Below are 19,158 nucleotides of genomic sequence, written 5' to 3' on the forward strand. Positions count from 1 at the left end.
CTTTTCCTGAATTAAGGGACCTGAGTGTGGTGGAAAGAAGCTGCATCTGCCATTCCATCAGAAAATCCTTCCTGGGAATTAGGTGAGGTTAGAAATGCTCCGGGGATATGCCAGATTTGTGGGGTCCCAAGCTTGGAAGGATGTTGCAGTCAGACGTGGTCCTTACCACCCACCTTTGCTTCAGAGCAGCTGGCTCAGGGAAAGCACGGTGGGGCAAATCACAACACCACTGACAATGTAATGAGAGGGTCAGGGTAGGAATTGCTTTGGGACCAGTGATTTGACTTGTTGGGTTCTGGAAAGGGTCTCCTTGAGTCTGATGGAGGTTGGATGTGTTCCCAACTTCCTTTGGGGCTTACCTTTTCCATGTCTCCTTGTCAGATGTGTTCACTGCTTAAAATCATTGAGATTTCTTTACTTGGCATTGCTAGACTGCATATCCAAACTGAATCTGAAATTCCCCCATCCTCCCTCGCTCTGTCCACTGTCCCCAACCTGCAAGAAAGCACATGATCCTCCCCAACATCTGTCAATTTGGTTAATAGGGCAGGAAGATGAAGAAAACAGCCTGCTTCTTCCACAGCTCAACGTGTATGTGGCTGACAGTGGTGATGTTTTATTTTTTTTTTGTCAGCAAGCAAGAAACAGAGACATGGTTGAGCCGATTTTTCAAGGGCTTGGTCTCAAAGACTTCTTGCGGCTTTGCAAACTCTTTTGCAAAATGCAAGAGCTTTGCAAACTCATGGATATGATTGCACAAATCTTGGAGTTGCGTGTGCCAAAGTAAGTTATTCTGCTGCCTGTGCCACCTGTTTAGATAACCAAGCAGCTGTCTGCCTACCTGCCAAGCCCGAGGCTGATGTACGGGCATAGACGTGAATGGGAAAGGTTGCAGACTGGGGGAGGATGGATCTTCCCATTAACTGTTGCCTGTCTCTCTCTGTCATACACCATCAGCAAAGGTCTCTACTGTGACCTTTGAGGATGACTGAGCTTAGCATGAGGATGAAACTGCCTGTGTGAGAACTATCCGTATGAACCGCATCCTGTCAATATGGTGGGATCTTGACTTAGGTCTGGGTGTGGTGAGGGGCAATTGCCTTTCCAGCAGAGTCACAAATAAGTTGGTTTAAGTCAAGAGCTTTCTGAGTACCTCCTTCACTATGGTTTTCTCTAGCTTGGCAGCCTCCACTGTTACTGAAATGTGACTGATGTAGACACAGGGTGAAATGGTTCCTTCACTACACAGAAACTAGTCCAGCTCCTGAGCTGTCCCCTGTCCTGCTCTGGTGCTAGAGAGCAAGACAGGGATTTAGGAGTCCACTGACTTCTGCATCCCCCAGGAAAATTACTCTGATATATACAGATTGTAGACTGACTCTAGGACTGATGGATATGTAATAAGATAATTACTGTAGTACTTGTTGAGTGTTTGGAGATTTTGGTATAAAGGCTTAAACTTTTATTCTTATAAGGGGATTGAGCTTGGGTGTCTGTAGCTAAAAGTGCAAGTTTCTACTATCTGAAATAAACAACTGTGGGGTAGGTAAAAGTGGTAGCAGACTTGTGTGCTGGGTGAATTCAGCACAAAAACCAGGATGTAGTAAAGACTGATCGATAAGCGATATTTGGAGAGTTTTCCAGGACAGGCTTACTAGAAGTACAGAGTGGTTGGTAACTACTGCCTTGACTCTGCCTGGTGGGACATGTTTTCTCATGCTGGTTGTGGGAACAGAGGTGGGTGGCCCTTTGTCCTTTCCGGATCATCTTGGATCCAACCCCAGTGACACCAGGTCTGGTTCTGGACCCAAGAGACTGAATTCCAGACAGATGTTAAAATCTTTGCCCCCTTTTTGTGTCTGTCCCTGACACTGAGAGCTTTAGGGTAGAGTGAAAATGTGCATGAATCTTGTGGTGCTCCCTAGGTCTGGAGCCAGGATCTAAGCAGGATACGTTCACCCATCATGTTCTACCTTTCTTCCCCAAAGCTCCTGTATCTGTTGCCTCTAGTCCAGAGGTATCTAGTCAGAGACAGAGTATCCAGTATCCTACAAAGCAGCATGGTCTTACCTCTGTTCTCCATTTCCAAATCTTTGTCTCTGTTGTTCTACTTATGGGTGGATCACAAAAATAATTATCTAAATGAACCAGGCACCGAAACACCATAAGTGATCGTGTACTCCAAAGAATAACAATGATTAGGTCACCCTTCTTGATTATCTCAGGTTCCCATCCTTAAAATAAGGGCAGCAGTATTTTTGCTTTTAAAAAAGCAGGACAAACTTGTTCATGTTTGAAGTATTAATTGTTGTTATTATTATTACTCATATGGATGACAGGGAAGCACCTAATGAATTCTGGTTATGTTACAATAGGCCGTGACTGCTATTGTCATGACTAAGGCAGCATAAGTTTACTAGGCTGCCTGTTTATACTAATGCAAACTCCACCACATACTTGTGGTTCATTACCAACAGATCACCACAGCCAGGAAGTTCTTATGGTCCCGATCATTTTGTATTACACCTCCATCTTTTCAAAAGACAGCAGCCTTGCTCATCCAATAGAGTATCTCTGCATGTGCTGCTGAAGAGCAGCTGCCCAGCTTGTTTCCTTACTGCCTAGCAATGGCAGGGTCTGTCTGAAGGAATTTCTTCCTTTCTGCGTTAAAAGACATAGAGGGATGCAGCTCAGACTTCCAGCTGTTGATTTGAGATGCTTTCTGTGGAGTGGGTCCTTTCTGTTATTAGAGAATTTATGCAGAAAATCAAATTCCCTCCGAGTGTGTCTGCTCAGGACTAAACATTGCTCACCCTGTATTTTTCCTTCATAGAGAGCGTTTCTAATTATATTCCTTCATAATTTGCCAGAAGTGACCTGGGGTGCGTGGGGTGATAAAATGGGATGCTAGGTGTGTGTATTTGGGTAAGTAGGAGTGGTGTCATTTTTGCTGTTGGCTGTCACACAGGCTTGACGCCGTGTCCCCCGTTTGCAGCCATTGCACGGGGAAAGAGAAGAGTTACAAACAACCTGTCCTCCCCAGGAGCTCTGCCCAGTCCTCCACGGGCCAAGCCACACGAGCCACACACCCCTTTCTGGTTAGGGCCACCCCTTCCCGGCTGCTGCTGGCCTGTGGCCCACACCTCCACCCCTGCATCCCCACAGAGGTTTTTGGTGTTCACCTCTCCCTCCTCCCAGTGAATTTTCAGCCGAAGGCCACCTCTGAAAGTTGACTATGTGGTGTGTTGCGTCAGTCCCTGCACAGCTCATGATTCAGCAGTTGTACAAGTTCCATACCTGTTAGGAACATGCCAGGAACCACAAATGTTCCTAAGCCAGCAGCAGCAAAAGGAACTGGTAGTTTCCATTCAGCTGAAGACAACAATGTCTGCAGTAGATTTTCTTGCAAACTGGTTTCCTTTCATTGCCAAGACATGAGAGCAGGAAAAGGATGGCAAGGGATGAGAGCAGGAAAACCAGCATCTGGATTTCTAGAGCCCAGAAAGCCCAAGATCTTCCAGAGAACAAGTGATACATTGCTCTGCACTGAAGTCATTTTAAAGAGAACAAAAGTCCTCCTGGAAGCAGGGCTGTGAAACCATTAAGTATTTTAGAAAAATCCCAGGCTGTGAGATCAATTAAAAGAAAATACTTCTGAGGTGCATGGGAGCAAAATGCAAACATCTCTGCAGGCATCAGCTTGAAAATATCATTATTCAAACAAGTGTTGGCACAGGAGCAGTCACCACGGCGTGCGAGCTGTGCGTCCTGGTGCCAGGCCTCAGGCAGAAGGGCTGCCCCGCTGCTGATGGAGTGGCGGGTAACCCAAGAAGGGGCATCTCCTGGCATGCTGCAATGCCTCCCGCCAGCTCTGTCTGCCAGAGAGCCAGGAATGTGTGCCAGCGACGGCAAGATTGCTTCTCACTTAGTGTAGCAGAGACTGGGACGCAGCCTTATTAGTTTCATTCAACCGTTGGCTCAAACGAGTTGAGCTGGCAGGGAGAGCTGTGACAGCAAATGCTTGTGTTTCGAGCACAGGAAGCCTTGTTCCTTGCCTTCCTCCTGCTCGTCTGCCACCCCCTGCTCTGTGCAGGGATTTTAAGATCAGTGCAATTTAGGTGTGAGGGGGAAGGGAAGGATTGAACAATTGAGGTCTGGCAATAGAATAGCCAGTCTTTGCTCAGGGATTGTAGCTGCGATGTAGCCAAGATAAAAGTGATTGACGTGCAGCTGTCTGGAAAGAAGGGAGTAGTTGAGGTGCAATTGAAGGAGTGGGAGGGATTGTTGCCTACTCAGGCCTGCGGGTGATGGCTTATGCTTGGGAAAAGTGGCACCACTGTAAATGGATGGAGACTGTGGGTGGGGAAGAGAAAGAGGGGATGGTGAAGAACCAAACCTGGATTGCCACCCTACATTAAATTAAAATGTCCCAGGCCAAGGCTGATGTTGTCAAACTTGTCAGGTCATTCTCTCTTCTGCCTTCCCCCTCCCAAAGTAAAATTTTCTGGAAGGATGTCTTTAACAGTGTGTGTTACAGGCAGAGATGGGAATCCCCTTGAACTGTGAACTGTTGTAGGCATGGGAATCCTCTCTAAATAGCCTTGAAGTCATTTTCCCAACATGCTTGCATTGTAAGTGTGTGCCAGATCCCCATAAGGGCTGCTTGGCTGTGATCAAACAGAAGGCTTAATGACAGGAGATGCAAATGATTGCTATGGTTGCTGATTGAAGACGATCTGAGCATAAGTGGGAGGTTGAGTTCTCATGGAGCTGCTCTGCGTTAGGCTGGCGGGAGGTGGGGGTTGGAGTGGGGCTGAGGGGGCATTCAGCCTGCGATGTGCCCTAATGCATCTGGGGGTGATGTAACGGCTCAGCTGAGTGGGGAGGGAGCAAAATTTACACACATGGCTCAAGCGGGGCTCTGAGCTCTGCCAGTGTTTGGTGTGGTTTTGAAAAAGTTGCATTTGAGAAATGATTTTAAGCATAAATTGAGTGCGAGAGCGTAGGAGAGTGCTCTTAGCACTGCTTGGGCTTTCCTACTAAGTCTCGTGGTGCATAACTGACAGATCACCTCTCTCCCCATGCCCACGTACCAGTACACTCTGCTGTGTGCCATGTTTGATAGTAAAGTGTTTCACTGCTTGGTTTGGGCTTCTGCCTGGAAAAAAAATATATACCTGGTACCCACCCAAGAGCTATTTATAGCAGGAATTCCTAGAAGAAAGCGTGACAACTGCAGAAAAAAAGGAATTGCCAAATAATCCCATAGAGAGCAGCAAATTAACCCCCCCGCCACATGCACCAATAGCTCCAAACTCAGTGAGAATCGGTACCAAGTGACTTAATGAAGGAAACTCTGCCAAGAATCAGTGAGCACAGTGCATGAAATGTCACCTCATGAGCAACAGCCCATGCGAAAGATCAGGCGAGCTTTTTGTCCTTCTGACAAATACTGTGGAAACAAACCCCGAGGACACAAAGACTCAATTCTCCAGTGACATGGCACAGTGTCTTTGAAGATGGGTCCCCTATGTAATGTCAAGCTGTGCTTCGGATTCTTCAAGTCCTCAAAACTTTTTGGCTTTGCTGCACATCATAAACCCCAGGATCTACTAAAGAAGATACCACCTCTCTAGTGTGACCTCTGAAATGGGAACCTGTACCTCTGTTGGACTGGTTGTTCCTACCAGGGAGACGCAATTTTTTCATCAAATGTTGTTTCCCCTTTCATAGCTCACAGACAGCAGATGTTTCTCTCACCTTGTCAGGAGCTGGTGGTCAGAGGTCTGCAGGGAAACCCAGACTTTATTTTTCACTCTGCCTGGCTGGATGTTGGAACAGGGTGACCTTGACCCTTCCTGGGCTAAGGGAGTTCAGTGTATAATTGAGCATGGAACCCAAATACATAAAAACAAAAACAATAACAAAACCCCAAACCAGATATTACCTAACTTCTGCATGGAGCAGGGTCCTGCCCAGTATATCATACTACCTCCTTCCCAGTACTTCTCTGTAAACACCATTTACATTGCGTGTTTATTCAATCCATACGCTCCTTGCAGTTCTGCGATACCTTCACTTGTTCCACCCGCCAGACTAGTTATAACAGGCACTAAATTATTAGGGTTTTTTGTTGCTCGCTTACTTTATACACCTGCAATTTTCTGGTTTATATGTCCAGAGAGGTTTTGTAGTCTTTAATTTAATATTATTATTCATGGATTTTATTGAGTATTAGTTAACTTTGTAAAACACCTTAATGGGCGGTGTCTTTTTAATTATATATGGCAAAACTTATAGAAACAAAGGAAAATTGACCCAATTTGTTGTAGGTGGTTTACAAAGAGCCCTTGAGGTGACTGAGCATCACTTTCCCTTTTTCTTGTGCTTCACACATTTCCCAGCTCCTGTCAATTCAGATCACATCTAACCTCTCTTTCCTGAAGCAGCCTCTTCATGCAGTGCAGCTACCCCTTCTCCTTACAGCACTGAGCCAAAACCCAACATCTTGTCAGTTATTTTAGGCAGGAGGAAGAAGAAAATTTGTAGAGTTTTCTTTTTCTGCTGCTTGCTGGAAATGTGTAAAATGCTGTTTTTCTGAATGTGGCTGCATATTGAGAGTCTGTCTCTGCGCTCGTGGATCCAAATGCTTTGCATGCAGTGCTTTGCCCCCAAAAGATCCCCCTGTCCTCTTCTCAAGGCTGTGGACCTGCTGCTTGCTCTCACTTCCATCTTGTTTCTCCACTTCTCTTTGTCTCTTTGTCACAGGCACACAAACCTGCAAATGAAGGGAGAAACTCTTCTCTGCCAGAAAGCTGGGGGGACTCCTTTCCCAATGCAGCAACACATGCCTGTGTTTCAACTGGAGGCTGCTGTTGTCATGGCACTAGCTCATCATAAAGTTTGACTACTTCCTACAACCATCTTAAAAAAACCTTTCAATCCAGTTGAACTTGTAATGCTATCATGTCTATCATGGAAATGACCAAGAAGCATTTTCTGCAACTATATGATGGTTAAATGACTCTGTATTGGTTAATGTATCTCTTTTATGCAGCAAAAGCTGCCATAAGCATTGAGATAATCTATGCCCTTTTTGAGGTATCCATCAAACACTGTCTGGCGCATCAGTGAAGTGTGAGATACAGCTCTGGTTTGTATAGCTGGAATAGGTTTGAATATTAGCTACACCATATCCTGGATGCAGCATTAATTAAACAGAATGGCCCTGCTTCAGGCCCCAATGGACAAGCATCCACATGGCAACTGTGAGCCTTGTCGGCAGCAAGAGATTAAGGAATTAATTGGCAGGGTTAATCTTCATGTCAGGGTTGGAAATGAATTGTTAATTTGTTTGGATGAGTGTAAAGTCCTCTCCCAGCGATGGCAGGTGGGATCACATGAGAAAAACCCTGCGAAGCTGCCCTTCCTGGGGACCTTTCTATTTAACACCTCCTGCAAACAGACCTCTCAAATTCTTTGTCCCCGACGTGTGAGACTCCTGCATGGGGTCAGAGGAGCAGGTTGTGCTGTTCGCGTGTAAACTCACGTCCTTGCAGACAACAGCCCAGCTGCTCTGGGCCGTGAGATGGGAGAGGGACTGGCTGCAGCTTGGGAGGGCCCCTTCGCGTTACGGCTTTACTTTCTGATCTTGCTCCCTTGTGCTAAGCAGATCTGATTGCTGCCTTGCAGATACTGGATCAGGCCAGCCTGCTCTAGGGTCTCAGAGTGAGGGAGAGATGTGCTGATGCTGAAATGCTGCTGTTGGGGCAAGTGGTACCAGCCTTGCACACAGCATGCAAAACTTGATAGGTCTGTATGGACACTAAACCCTCTCAGACGCTTCTCCTCCAGGACACTGTAGTATGAGAATCTGTCTGATCAGTTAATTCTTTTTCCTTTCTGCTCTCATTTTACACCTAGGACAGCAGAATATTTTCCATTTTAGTATCTTTCTAATCTGTTAAGGCTAATGCATTGGTCACATCACATTAAGACATAGGAGAAAAGCACTTCAGGGCTTCAATTATTTAAATGAAAATGTAACTTTTTGTCACTCGTGCTGTCTTTTGTGCATTGATTTATCTAATTAGTTCAGCAATAAGAATCACTTTCTCCTCATGCTGTGGGCTGATATGTTGTGACTGACACAACCTGATTCTAGAAGTGACATCATATATGACTGGCCTATACAGGAACCTGGGAGCTTTCTGGGTGTGCAACAATCCTGTTTAAAACCTTGCAGCCAAAATACTGTTGCCTTGTTGCCCGCGCTTCAGTTCCCACCATCAGCTCTTACACCTACTCTTTCATTTTCCGTGAAGCAGCACTAGGGAGACTGTGCGTTTGTGTTCCCCAAAGCTGAGGTAGGGCTGTTCACAACACACAGGCACTGCGAGGTCTGACCTGACAATGTGTATGACAGACGGTCAGGTCGTGATTACAGTCTGATCTCCTGAAGTTAATTTGTAAGAAGCTGCTACTATACACATGCAAGATATGATCCTCATTTTTGGAAAAGCCTTTGTGTTTGTATATAAGTATGACACAACTGAGTACTCAAATACAGGTACAATCACCTCCTGTTATTGTCTGTGACAGTCAGTGGCAAGCCACCTCTCTCTGTGCCCGGTGCCTAATTTATGGTGAGGCTGATGCTGTTCCAAGGCTCTGTAAGATAATGAGAGTTTTTCATAGCCAAAAATAATTGGCTGGGTTTAGCCTACATATCTGCATCCTGTCTGCGCACATTGTGTGTCACATCTGATACCAAGTCCTGCCAGTAAAAAGAGTCGAGGGCGGTTGGTTGGTTTTGGAATTCAGGTTAAATCCCCTCCCCAAGGACTGCTCACTGCTGGGTCTGTGTCCCCCGCCTGACACCGACCACTTCTCCTTTCCATATCTACCCCATTTCCCCACTCATCCAGCTTCCATCCCATAATGCCTACACCAATAACTGTGTACCATTCTCACCAATGTCTTTATGTTGCTCTCCTCATCTGTGTGAGCCTACAGAGACTTCCATCTGAGGCCTGGGCTACAAGCAAAGTATCAACGAGCCGTTTTGCTGGAGAGGGGAGAGCAGAGCAAGGGTGTCCGCAGAGGTCTGGGACACTGAGTAGAGCTAGGAGCAAAGCAGAAGGGCTGGTCTGATGTTTGGGTGATGGTTTTTATTAGGCTGTCACAGTTGCTGAGTGCTAAGTAAAAATATGTCTGACACGATCCTTAGGTATCCTTAATCTGACCACAGTCACTTGTGATTTGAGACCACAAATAATAAGAAACTCTGCCATCAACTGACACAGCAAGTATCTTGTGTATTTGTATAAAAATGTTTTGGGCTGCTCTGCATTCTTCACATTATTTGAAGCAATCTATTTGTAGGTGTCTGTCAAGCACCAGCACTTGCTCCTACTTCCACCCTCCATTTCGTGTTCTCTTCACCCTACAGGCAGCCAGATGGTTGCATGTAAGCCAAAACTAAGAAGGATTTCCTCTTTTCTTTTGAAGGGATGGGTGCTCAGAGATTTATCAGTAATACAATTGTACTTAATCAGATAGAGTCTGTCCTGTGTAACTAAGAAGGCCCACAGCATGTTGCTGGCATAAGCAGCTACTCTGGTGAAGTCCTACTTGAGTTGCCATTTTGCATTCCACGTAAAACTGTGCGTTGTTCTTTTGACTTACTGGTATTGGTCTGTTGTCCTAAAATGCCAGTAATGTGGTGATGTTCTAGTACAGCTTTTGTGTACTATCATGTCATATTAATCATGTAGAAATTATGACCATTACATAATTTGGAATAAGACTGTCACTCTGCCTATGCCACATATAAAATTTCAATATTAAAAGTGAATGACTGGGTTCATCATAGACCTAATTAGTTCTTTAGAGAATCTACTTTGTGCAGTGGCCTGTACTATCCATATTGCTGTTAACATATTATATAATCAGCTTTAGAAAATGCAACAGTCTGCAAGCCAGTTTCTACATCCCTGTGCTGTCACTATCCTAAGGAGAGTACTGAAAATCAGTGGAACTTTACTAGAAAGTAGGTGTTTCTGCTGTGGGTTTTTTCTGGAGATAGTAGAGGAATTGATTATCATTAAATCAACTTTGTCTGCAAACTGTGCTCTCCAAACACTTATTTACTGATATATATATATGTATATAGTAGAGATTTTACAAAGGGAGTTCAAATTGGGTGGTGGAGTAATGGAACATGCCCCAGGAGTTGATTAAATGATCTCTCTTAATTTGATATGTGAATTATGTGTTTCCATACAAACATCCAAAGTTTCAGAGCTGCAAACACCAGCCTGCAGTATCTGCTTTATCCCTGTATGCCAGAGTACATAATCTACTACTTGTTTAAACACTAAATATATTTTAATAGACAATTACAGTTTGTCAGCAGTAGTCTCCTATAAAACTTAAGTGTGGATGAAGTAGAATTGCTATTGTGAACTTAGTGATAGGGTATTTTAGGATCATTTAGTAAGCGACTTTTTAGAAATCCAAGACCAGAATATAAGGTTTTGCCATCTTCCTTTCTATGAGTCATGTTTGTTGTTTCTCAGATGTTTGGATGGCAGGACCCCAACAAGAGATTTCACCATCTCATTTCTGGCTTAGGTGAGCTACGTGGTAGATACAATTTGTCATGTTTCCCCATGGTGGGAGGGAGTCTGCTTTGGTCATTCTGTAGGAATGGTAGTAAGGTTGTTCTGATGTATTTAAATCAATGAACTACACAGTGAAGATAATCTTGTCTAAAGGAAACACAAAGTATCCTGTAGCATTAATACATGAGATGGGAAATCCACTTAGAGCACACATCCTGCCACTTCAGTTGTTAGGGTAAGATACCCACAATTAAGTCATGTGTGTTACATAATAACTATGGGTAGGAACAGGCCAGGTTTGATAAATTTGTTCCAAGTCTTGGTTATGGATAGTGCAGGGAACTAAAGAAATAACAGATAAAGCAAAGTTCCCAGATCAGAAAATATTAGGAGATCTTTATGTGTTTGAAGTTGGTAGTATACAGGTATTTCTTGACAGTTCAGCCATTTTTCTTCAGAGACACCAAAAGAGATATGAACAGCAGGGTGTAGGTTTGACACTTTTATTAACAAAGAACCCATGGGGCTCATTCATTAGTACAAAATACAATCATGTTCCTGTATGTTAAACAGCATTTTTTTTTTATTTTGTCTCTTTTAAACTGTTTCACAGTTATCAAAACAAAGCCCCTGCATATTGAACTTATTATTGTGCAAACAGTAATTATTTTAAGGATCAATTTCTGCACTAAGCCCGTGTCAGAGAGCAGAATTTGATCTCGTTTTCACCCCTCCTTTGAAGGGCCACATGTGCTTCCTAAGAAACACATTCTAGTTGTCTTTTTTGCAGCAAACAATCTAAGGCCACAGTTTATCTGCAAATAATAAACTCCTCAAAGATTTTTAGGGAAAACAGGAGGAAGAAAAAAAAAAAAAAAAAAAAAAAAAAAAAAAAGCACTTTACCCTTCATGCTCATTTGCTTGACCATGTTTATACCAGGTAGCACACATCACCTATCAGGTATTACAGTCCAAAAAGCACCTAATGTTCTTTAAGCTAGTATTCTGAATTATTGACATGCAAGTTAATACACAGCCACATTACTTTTCAAGTAGCTATAATGGATCTATTTAAGGAAACTATGCTTGTTCCCTTTCCAGGTGATGTGAATGAAAATCCTGCATTGATTGCATGGGCATGCCCTCACTTAAATAAAAAGGCATGAGAGCTACATCTTGAGACTTAAGGTAAATACTCATTTTTAGAATGTCCTTTCTAAAACATGCACTCAGATTTTGGTTAAAGCTGCATTTGCTATAGAAGACAGTATTTAAAGCTGCAAATGAAAAAAAAAATAACTGCAGTTTGGAAATGAGTATCTCAATCAGTAGGTCTTTTACACTGATGTAAGTGACTTGAGGTGCTAGAAATCGGAAGTCATACTAAAAGAAGACTAAAAATATATATCCGTGTAAGCCTGTAGAAAAGTCCCTGCTTCTTAAATGAAGACAGATTTAATTTTAAAAGTTCATATATTTTTTTTTTAACTGCAGTTATTGATGAAATGGAGGAAACTTAATTACTGTTCTTGTAGTTATCAAAGTACAATGTTTTACCACATGAAGCACCGGGTTTTAACGCCAAACCCTTCTGTAAGACATATGGAATAGTTATGATAGTTCAAAATCCCCTGTAGTTTAGAGACTTGACTGTAAACGTGTGTTTTGAGAATGCTGTGTTTCTGCTCCGTTTAAGTGATCTGTTGATGGTGGCTTACTTATTCCAATTGATGCTTGGCAGGAAGCAAACATTCTACTTTAAATGAAGGCAGCAGAAGGGCCAAGTAAAATGCTGTGCCTTCACTCTTAGCAGCAACAAACTCTCACTGTTCTAAATGACCTGAGGAAGAAAACATTAAAATATTGCACCAAAACAAAATTAAACAGCAAAAACAAACAAGGAAACACAGTAACAAAAATTAGTATGGATAGCAAATGACCAGTGCAGCCCCTGACAATAGATCTCTAGACAAAAATGCAGGAGTAATGAAAAGCTTTGTGCCATTACCAGAGGATTTTGTTCCCCTGATGTCTGCTTTCACTTCAGTTATAAGCTATGTATATTCTGGGTATATTTACACCTCTCCATACGCCTCCTATCTCATTCACTAACCACAGAAACCATTTAGGGTCCCTTTTAGAACCCTGAAGTATACTGGAGCTTTAACAAGACTTTTTTTGGTCTCAAATCTGACCGTAAGTAAATATCCAAAACAGAGGTAGGCTTATAAAGGCTTCTGAATAAATAAGTATTGTCCATTTTGCTAAGTATACCTGCTGTTGGCAAAAGGATTCTCCCCTGCCATGCTTCCCCTTATCATGCTATCCGTAGGCTTAAGATGCAGAAAAAGAACTCACAGTAGAAGAGGCTAGAATAATTCCCTTAAGAAATCCCTTGAAAGAAAGCATAGTGCATAAGCTCTTATCAAAGTTCAATTTTCTTTTACATACTTGTGTCTTTCATTCAGTAAATGGTTGCCTTCATAATATTGCGTAATAGCTATTCTGTCATCCATGATGTCTTCGGAATCATTATGAATGATGAAATAGTACCGCTTGGCAGTTGTTAGAAGGGCAGGTTCTCATGAAAAACAAAGTTTAGCTTAAGTGAAGACTTCACTCCACATTTTAGTAGCGTTCCTTTCTTGGATGCAGACAGTGCAAAACTGAAGCCCCTTGAACACTGGAATCTTTTGGAAATGTTTTTTTACCCCATATTCTGTTCTACTACGCAAGTCCTACTACAGAAGTTCTCAACATCATTACATAAATTCTTTGAGTGTTCCAAACAAAATATAAATTCTTTTCTCTTCAGAAGAGCCTTACATCTCCTCCTTGTACTTTATGTAGTATATCCACTTTTTAGAAAGCTTTCAGTATTTTCAGATACTTCAAGTATCCCAAGTGTAGCTGCTCCTACAATATCCTCTGTGCAGACTGATCCAGCAGATCCTCTTCCATCACCAAACATGCTCATACCTCCCTCTCGATCTTCCTTTGCCTTTCTTGTATACAAACTTAAGTTTAGAAAAAGAAAACTGTTTCCTTCTTAGCTGCACTATCAGCTTAAGCAGCAGAAAGATTAAGACATTCATCACAATGATGCTCATTACAAATCCTCTTTAGAGCATGAATGAAACAGGCTGAACTTCTTCTACATCAGTTGGATGTGGATCGATCTACAGAGAAGAAAGGCAACAGTTACTGTCTATAATTCTTGCATTTCTGTATGTGTTGGTTTTTTTTTTTTGCCATTTGACAATAAAAACACCACCTGCTGTTTATTTTTTTACCTCTGAATAAAGAGGTGGAGGCTGAAACCGGAACTCTTGTATGTAAGCAAAGACAGGACAACACAATTGTTCCTCACAGTCAATTGGTGGTGGATAAGCTGGAACATGTCTGGAGAACTCTTCCTCAGACACTACATCAGCATAATTTGGTGGTGCTGAAACACAAGGGATGACACTGTCAAATTTTGAAAATACTCACTCACAGCAAGACAACATATGTATTACTATATCCAAGACCATGAAGATTGTTTTTACTAAACATTGTACTATTGTAAAGTTGTATGAAGCACACTATACTCAAATACTGTAACTAGAACTATGTTTTTAATAAGCTTAGGCTATTCAGCAGAAACACGACAGATGTTTTCAGGGCTACTCCAGCAAAACCTGTGTTGTATCAAGATATATTCAGTAATGATTAACTTTAAGGTGTCTACCTCCAAAGCAGAATTCTCACTATTAGAAGTTAGTTATTTCAAGACTCAGCTGAAAGTAGTCAGAGGTAAAGAGAGACTTACAAAAGGCTGGAGTTAAGGTATCTTCACCAATCCTTTATGATCTTGACTTAGATTTACATGCCTCACTTCTCATGAGTCATAATTTAATGGCGTACATCCCTAATATGCCCTTAAACTTGCCTTACTATCCTTCTGTTGCAGACAGTACTATGCTGTATTACAAAGAGTTCAATATGTATTACCTTCAGGGTGTTCTGGCATGGTCAATGCCAGCCAACTCATATCCATACTAAACTGGCTGGTAATGCTGGAATTTCTGCTTGAAAATCCAATACATGGAATAGTGCCAATCACCAGAGGCATTTCAATCATCAATTTCTTAGCACCAGGAATATGGATATACACCTATATGACAACCCCCAAATAAAAGAAAAAAACATCATGAGACCCCATTGAATTGCTGCTGCTAGAAGCAACCCTACTGCCTACACTGTAGATTGTTTAAAAGTTAAAGACTTCTCATCCCAGATATATTTAGCTACTACTCTGGCAGCTTTCCTTTTTTCCCAGCAACTACCATCTTGCTGTACCTTGTCTCTAAACAAGATTAAAAAAAATACAAAACAGGTTGACAAAAATAATTATGCACTTGACTTTCAGTCCTACCTTCCCATTTCTGAAAAGAATTGCTAGAGGACCCATTCAGCTTGAACTACTTTCCCCAAATAACCTCTGGAGCTCTAAAACTAAGCTGCTTCTTCCTCAGAAAACATCTTTCCATTTCAGAATCTCTTCATGATATTCAGGCTCTCACCTACATGGTATTTGATACTTATTTATATTTATTGTTGTTCCCAAATTCAAAATCTAATAGCTGCCTAGCAGAGAAAATTCTTGTTCCCAGCTCAATGTAGTATTCAAGAGTATGTACATTTGTAATAAAAATCCATACTTACAGCTAATGAATATTCTACTCTAATAATACAGCAGTCAAGTATAGAAGGGGATACAGGTGGGATTTTCAGGGTTTTCCCATTCCAGGTATCTGTACTCCCAGAGGCAATATGGTTTCCTCGGACATTGGCAACCATCTGACGGAAAGTTTTTGTCTTCCCACTGGCCAGGTAAGTTTGTGTTTGGAAAATGGCAGCTTTTGGAACAATCAAACGAGAAGAGCAGTTCTCAATTTCTGCATAGATTGGTATGGCTTCCCCTTAAAGACAGAAAAAGTTCAGTGAATAATTTGTAATTACCAACTTTCCTCTGGGAGCATCAAAGCATGTTATACAGCACGTACATCATCTGCAATGTTATGAGAACAATACTTGTTAGTTTCCTCAAGCTAGGTTTTTTTTTTTTTTCCAGAGTGGTATCCAGGCAGAATTATAGCCACCTACTATGTTTTACGTATAAACAATGATTCATTTTGAAACATTTAAGCATAATATGAACAAGCTATAAACACTTTATTTGCAAATTATGCACCAATCTTCCTTTTATATAGTACTAACTGAATTTCAGAATGTTTTATTTTATTTCCTCAATATATCTAATGTTATCAAGATGACAAAGAAGCTGCTAAATCTTATTTTTACTGAAGCATAAACCTACACAAACAGGACATAAAATCCTGATTACATCCTCAATTAAGTATTTTACCCAAATAAAAGTATTTTGTTGTTCTTTACACTCAAATGTACATGGCTTTTCCAGAAGATTACCGACTTCCTTTGAATTTATATTCCCAAGGAAGGAGTGAGGGGAACAGCAAGATGATTCTTGTCAAAGCAAGTTCATATAGATCTCAGTTTACGACCTACTAAATGGAACTATTCTTTCAGCTATAAAGTGTTGGCTTCACTGAGATAAAAATGCCCGTTAGATGTTTAATATTCACGTTTTGAAGATAACTACTCTTACCATTACAGTATCCCTTCCTCTCAATTTTGGCACTGAGAGACACTGGCCCAGAGGTGAAAAACCAACAGCCAACCATCTTCTCCTGACTTCTTAGAACAGGTGTCTATAAAATACAGAGTATTTTTCATTTTATGGCATAAAACTATTGATCACTTGCTATTTAATGTTATGCATATCAGTCATTGCAATCTAGCCCTAAAATCCACTTGATTTGAATCACTGTACTACTCAATGCAACTGGAGTTTTGCCACCATGTAAAATGGAACCAAGGTTTGGCTATGTGAACATATGGCTGTTTTAAAATCCCAGTCTGCATTGAGACCATATCAGCTAGGTAACACAGAGACCAATGTGCATTTGAACGTAATCTGTCTTCAAAAAGACTGATTTTGCAGATTTTATACGTGTGACTTTTTAAAGGTCTAATGGAGTACTGTGGTATTTATGTTCCTTGGTGCAGAAGAATGCAGATTCAATTTCATCTGCAAGCAGCAAACAGTTAAGCAGGTGAACTGTTTTTACCTTTGTACCTTTCATAAGAAGATACAAACGCATACACACTGAGCTAAGGTGATGTATCTTCATAACTTGCAAGCCACAAAGCCCCCCAAAAATTTAGGCTCATGGCAAAACCCATCTTAATTTTTCAGAGGACTGTCACATTAGATGACATTTACACTGTCTGTAATGTTTTCACTAGAATAAACTTAAAACATACAAGCACACATGTCAAGGCTGCAAGCCAGGAGTCAAGTGACTTAAAATGATTTACCAGGCACTAGTGCCCAGTGAGTGCAATTATGAAGTCTAAAATTTCTAGTGTTTTGCACTTTTCTGGTGTAGCCTTGGAATCCATTAAGACCAGCACTGTCTACATTATGTGCCCCACAGCTCTCTCCTGTGCAATAACATACGGTCTACTCAATCCTTGCAGTATATGGATATGCTGTCTTCATTCCCCTAACGTACACAGTGGAATATAACGACTGCATTCTGCTTAAAGATGTCACTGCCAAAATACTTCTCCAAGTTCTGTCTAGAGAGAAAGATTAAAATGTAAGCATATAAAGAGGGAAAAAAACCCTGCTCAAAACATCTCTTAGCTACGTTCACATCATGATGAAATGTTAAAATTATCCTAGCATTTTAAATAAAATAGAAATTACTCATTCATATTTAAATGAATAACCACTTAGATCCAGTTGCTATCATGAAAGTGCAAGGTATAATTTTATATTATTTTCGTAATATGGGTTGAGATAAAAGAATCCAGCTCATTAGCTTCCATCTTGCCTATTTTCTCATTACTTAATGCCTGATCTTTCTTATTACTCTACAGTATTTCTAGTGATTATTAGAAACTCAATGCTTTAATGTGGCCAAATCTGTCATAAGGAAATAACTGAAAAGATCTCTGAAGCAGCTGCATGCACACACTTAATGTTAGAAAACGACATGCAAAATGGAAGGATACGTAACATAATGGCCAAAGCATAAATGACAGGATGGGCATGATTAATACTCTTCTATAATTACTGTTCCTCAACCTACTATTATTGTAGAGTTTAGGACACTGCAGCCCTATGAATGTAGTTGCTCTGGTAAGAGTAACTACTTTATGCTTGTGCATTATTATTATTAAGCCTTATTTATGCATCTGAAGCCTGCATAACTTTTTGGCAAGAGCATCTCTGCCAGCAGGGATGTAATCAATGGTATTAAAAAAAGCCACTCTGTTTGCTATTCACACAACCTAAGATCATCTATTTATAGAGAAAAGCTTAGGGAGCTTATATGCTTTCAGAAGTCAGAAAATGACACTCCAGAATAACATGGAAATGGTTATGGCTTGATGTGAATGCTTCTTGGAAATTATTATTTTTTTGCAGCTGGCTTTACGGGGGGGGGGGAGGGGGGAGGAGGAGTGGAGGACCCTCTTACCAATAAAGCTGGTGAGCTGACGTCGATATGGCTGATGACCTGGAGCTCTGTCTGTACACTTTGATCAGGTGCTGCAGGCCTCTCCAGAATTGCTTTCACATAGTACTGAATACTGCCATACTTCCCAGTAAAAGAGGTCACCAGAGGTCTGAAACAAGCAGTCATGAAAACTTTACTGTAGGTTTATAATTCAGTCCCAAACATGGACACTTCCCGTGTACATACATGTTTTCCAATTTACAGCTTGTATTTTTAGGGCCTTAGGGAAACTGAGGCCAACAAGGCACATCTAGGTGGTGGTTGATTAAGACAAGCATATAAAGCCAATCAATCAGTTTGATATTAAAAAAAACTGAAGTCAAATTACAATTAAATTAATGTTGCACAACAAGCAGTGTCTAGCACAATCCCTTCAGGTTGGATTATTTAACTTACTCTTGAGGGAGTTGAAAGCTGAACGGAAATTCATGTCTTCCATCTAGAAGAATTAAGCTTTCCTCACCTGTAAGATAAAAACGAATAGTATGTTTTAGTTATTCCATAAATAGAAGAACAAAGCAGATGCTTTTATAAATTATTTATGTATAACAACACCCAGATGTAAGGGACTTGGAGAAGTTTTTCTTGATCCCAGTGGGTTCTGGATTGGAGCCCATGCTTTATTTATGCTGTGATGTGATTTCAGTGAAAAAAATCAAGGAAACATGGAGACCTGGAGTTTCAGTTCAGGACTCTGGCCAATTTCTAATCCAAAATGGCTTCTGGAAAGCCTAAAGTAAGTTTCTTTTCCTTTACAGCAGGACAGCAATTAATCTGCTTTTTCAATGAATAGTTAAACTAACTTGTGTGCTAAAGAGCTGCAATTTAAGGTCAGTGTTATGAAGTACTATACGTAATCTCAATACATTCATAGAGTGCCT

The 19,158-nt window shown here is 41.2% G+C and overlaps 1 protein-coding gene across 1 annotated transcript; it reads right to left on the reverse strand.

Moving 5' to 3' along the window:
• Positions 1 to 11,114: 11,114 nt before the first annotated feature.
• ARRDC4 (arrestin domain containing 4) lies at positions 11,115 to 18,215 on the reverse strand. The gene is made up of 5 exons (XM_032994307.2): positions 16,297 to 18,215; positions 15,333 to 15,589; positions 14,619 to 14,781; positions 13,919 to 14,073; positions 11,115 to 13,804 (listed from the first exon to the last, which is right to left on the reverse strand). The coding sequence occupies exons 1-5, from the start codon at positions 16,370 to 16,372 to the stop codon at positions 13,748 to 13,750; spliced, it is 708 nt and encodes a 235-aa protein (XP_032850198.1). The 5' UTR covers positions 16,373 to 18,215; the 3' UTR covers positions 11,115 to 13,747.
• Positions 18,216 to 19,158: the final 943 nt, after the last annotated feature.

Source organism: Tyto alba, unplaced genomic scaffold, assembly GCF_018691265.1.
Source record: "Tyto alba isolate M040663 unplaced genomic scaffold, T.alba_DEE_v4.0 Super-Scaffold_41, whole genome shotgun sequence".
In the NCBI taxonomy this organism is placed as follows: Eukaryota; Metazoa; Chordata; class Aves; order Strigiformes; family Tytonidae; genus Tyto; species Tyto alba.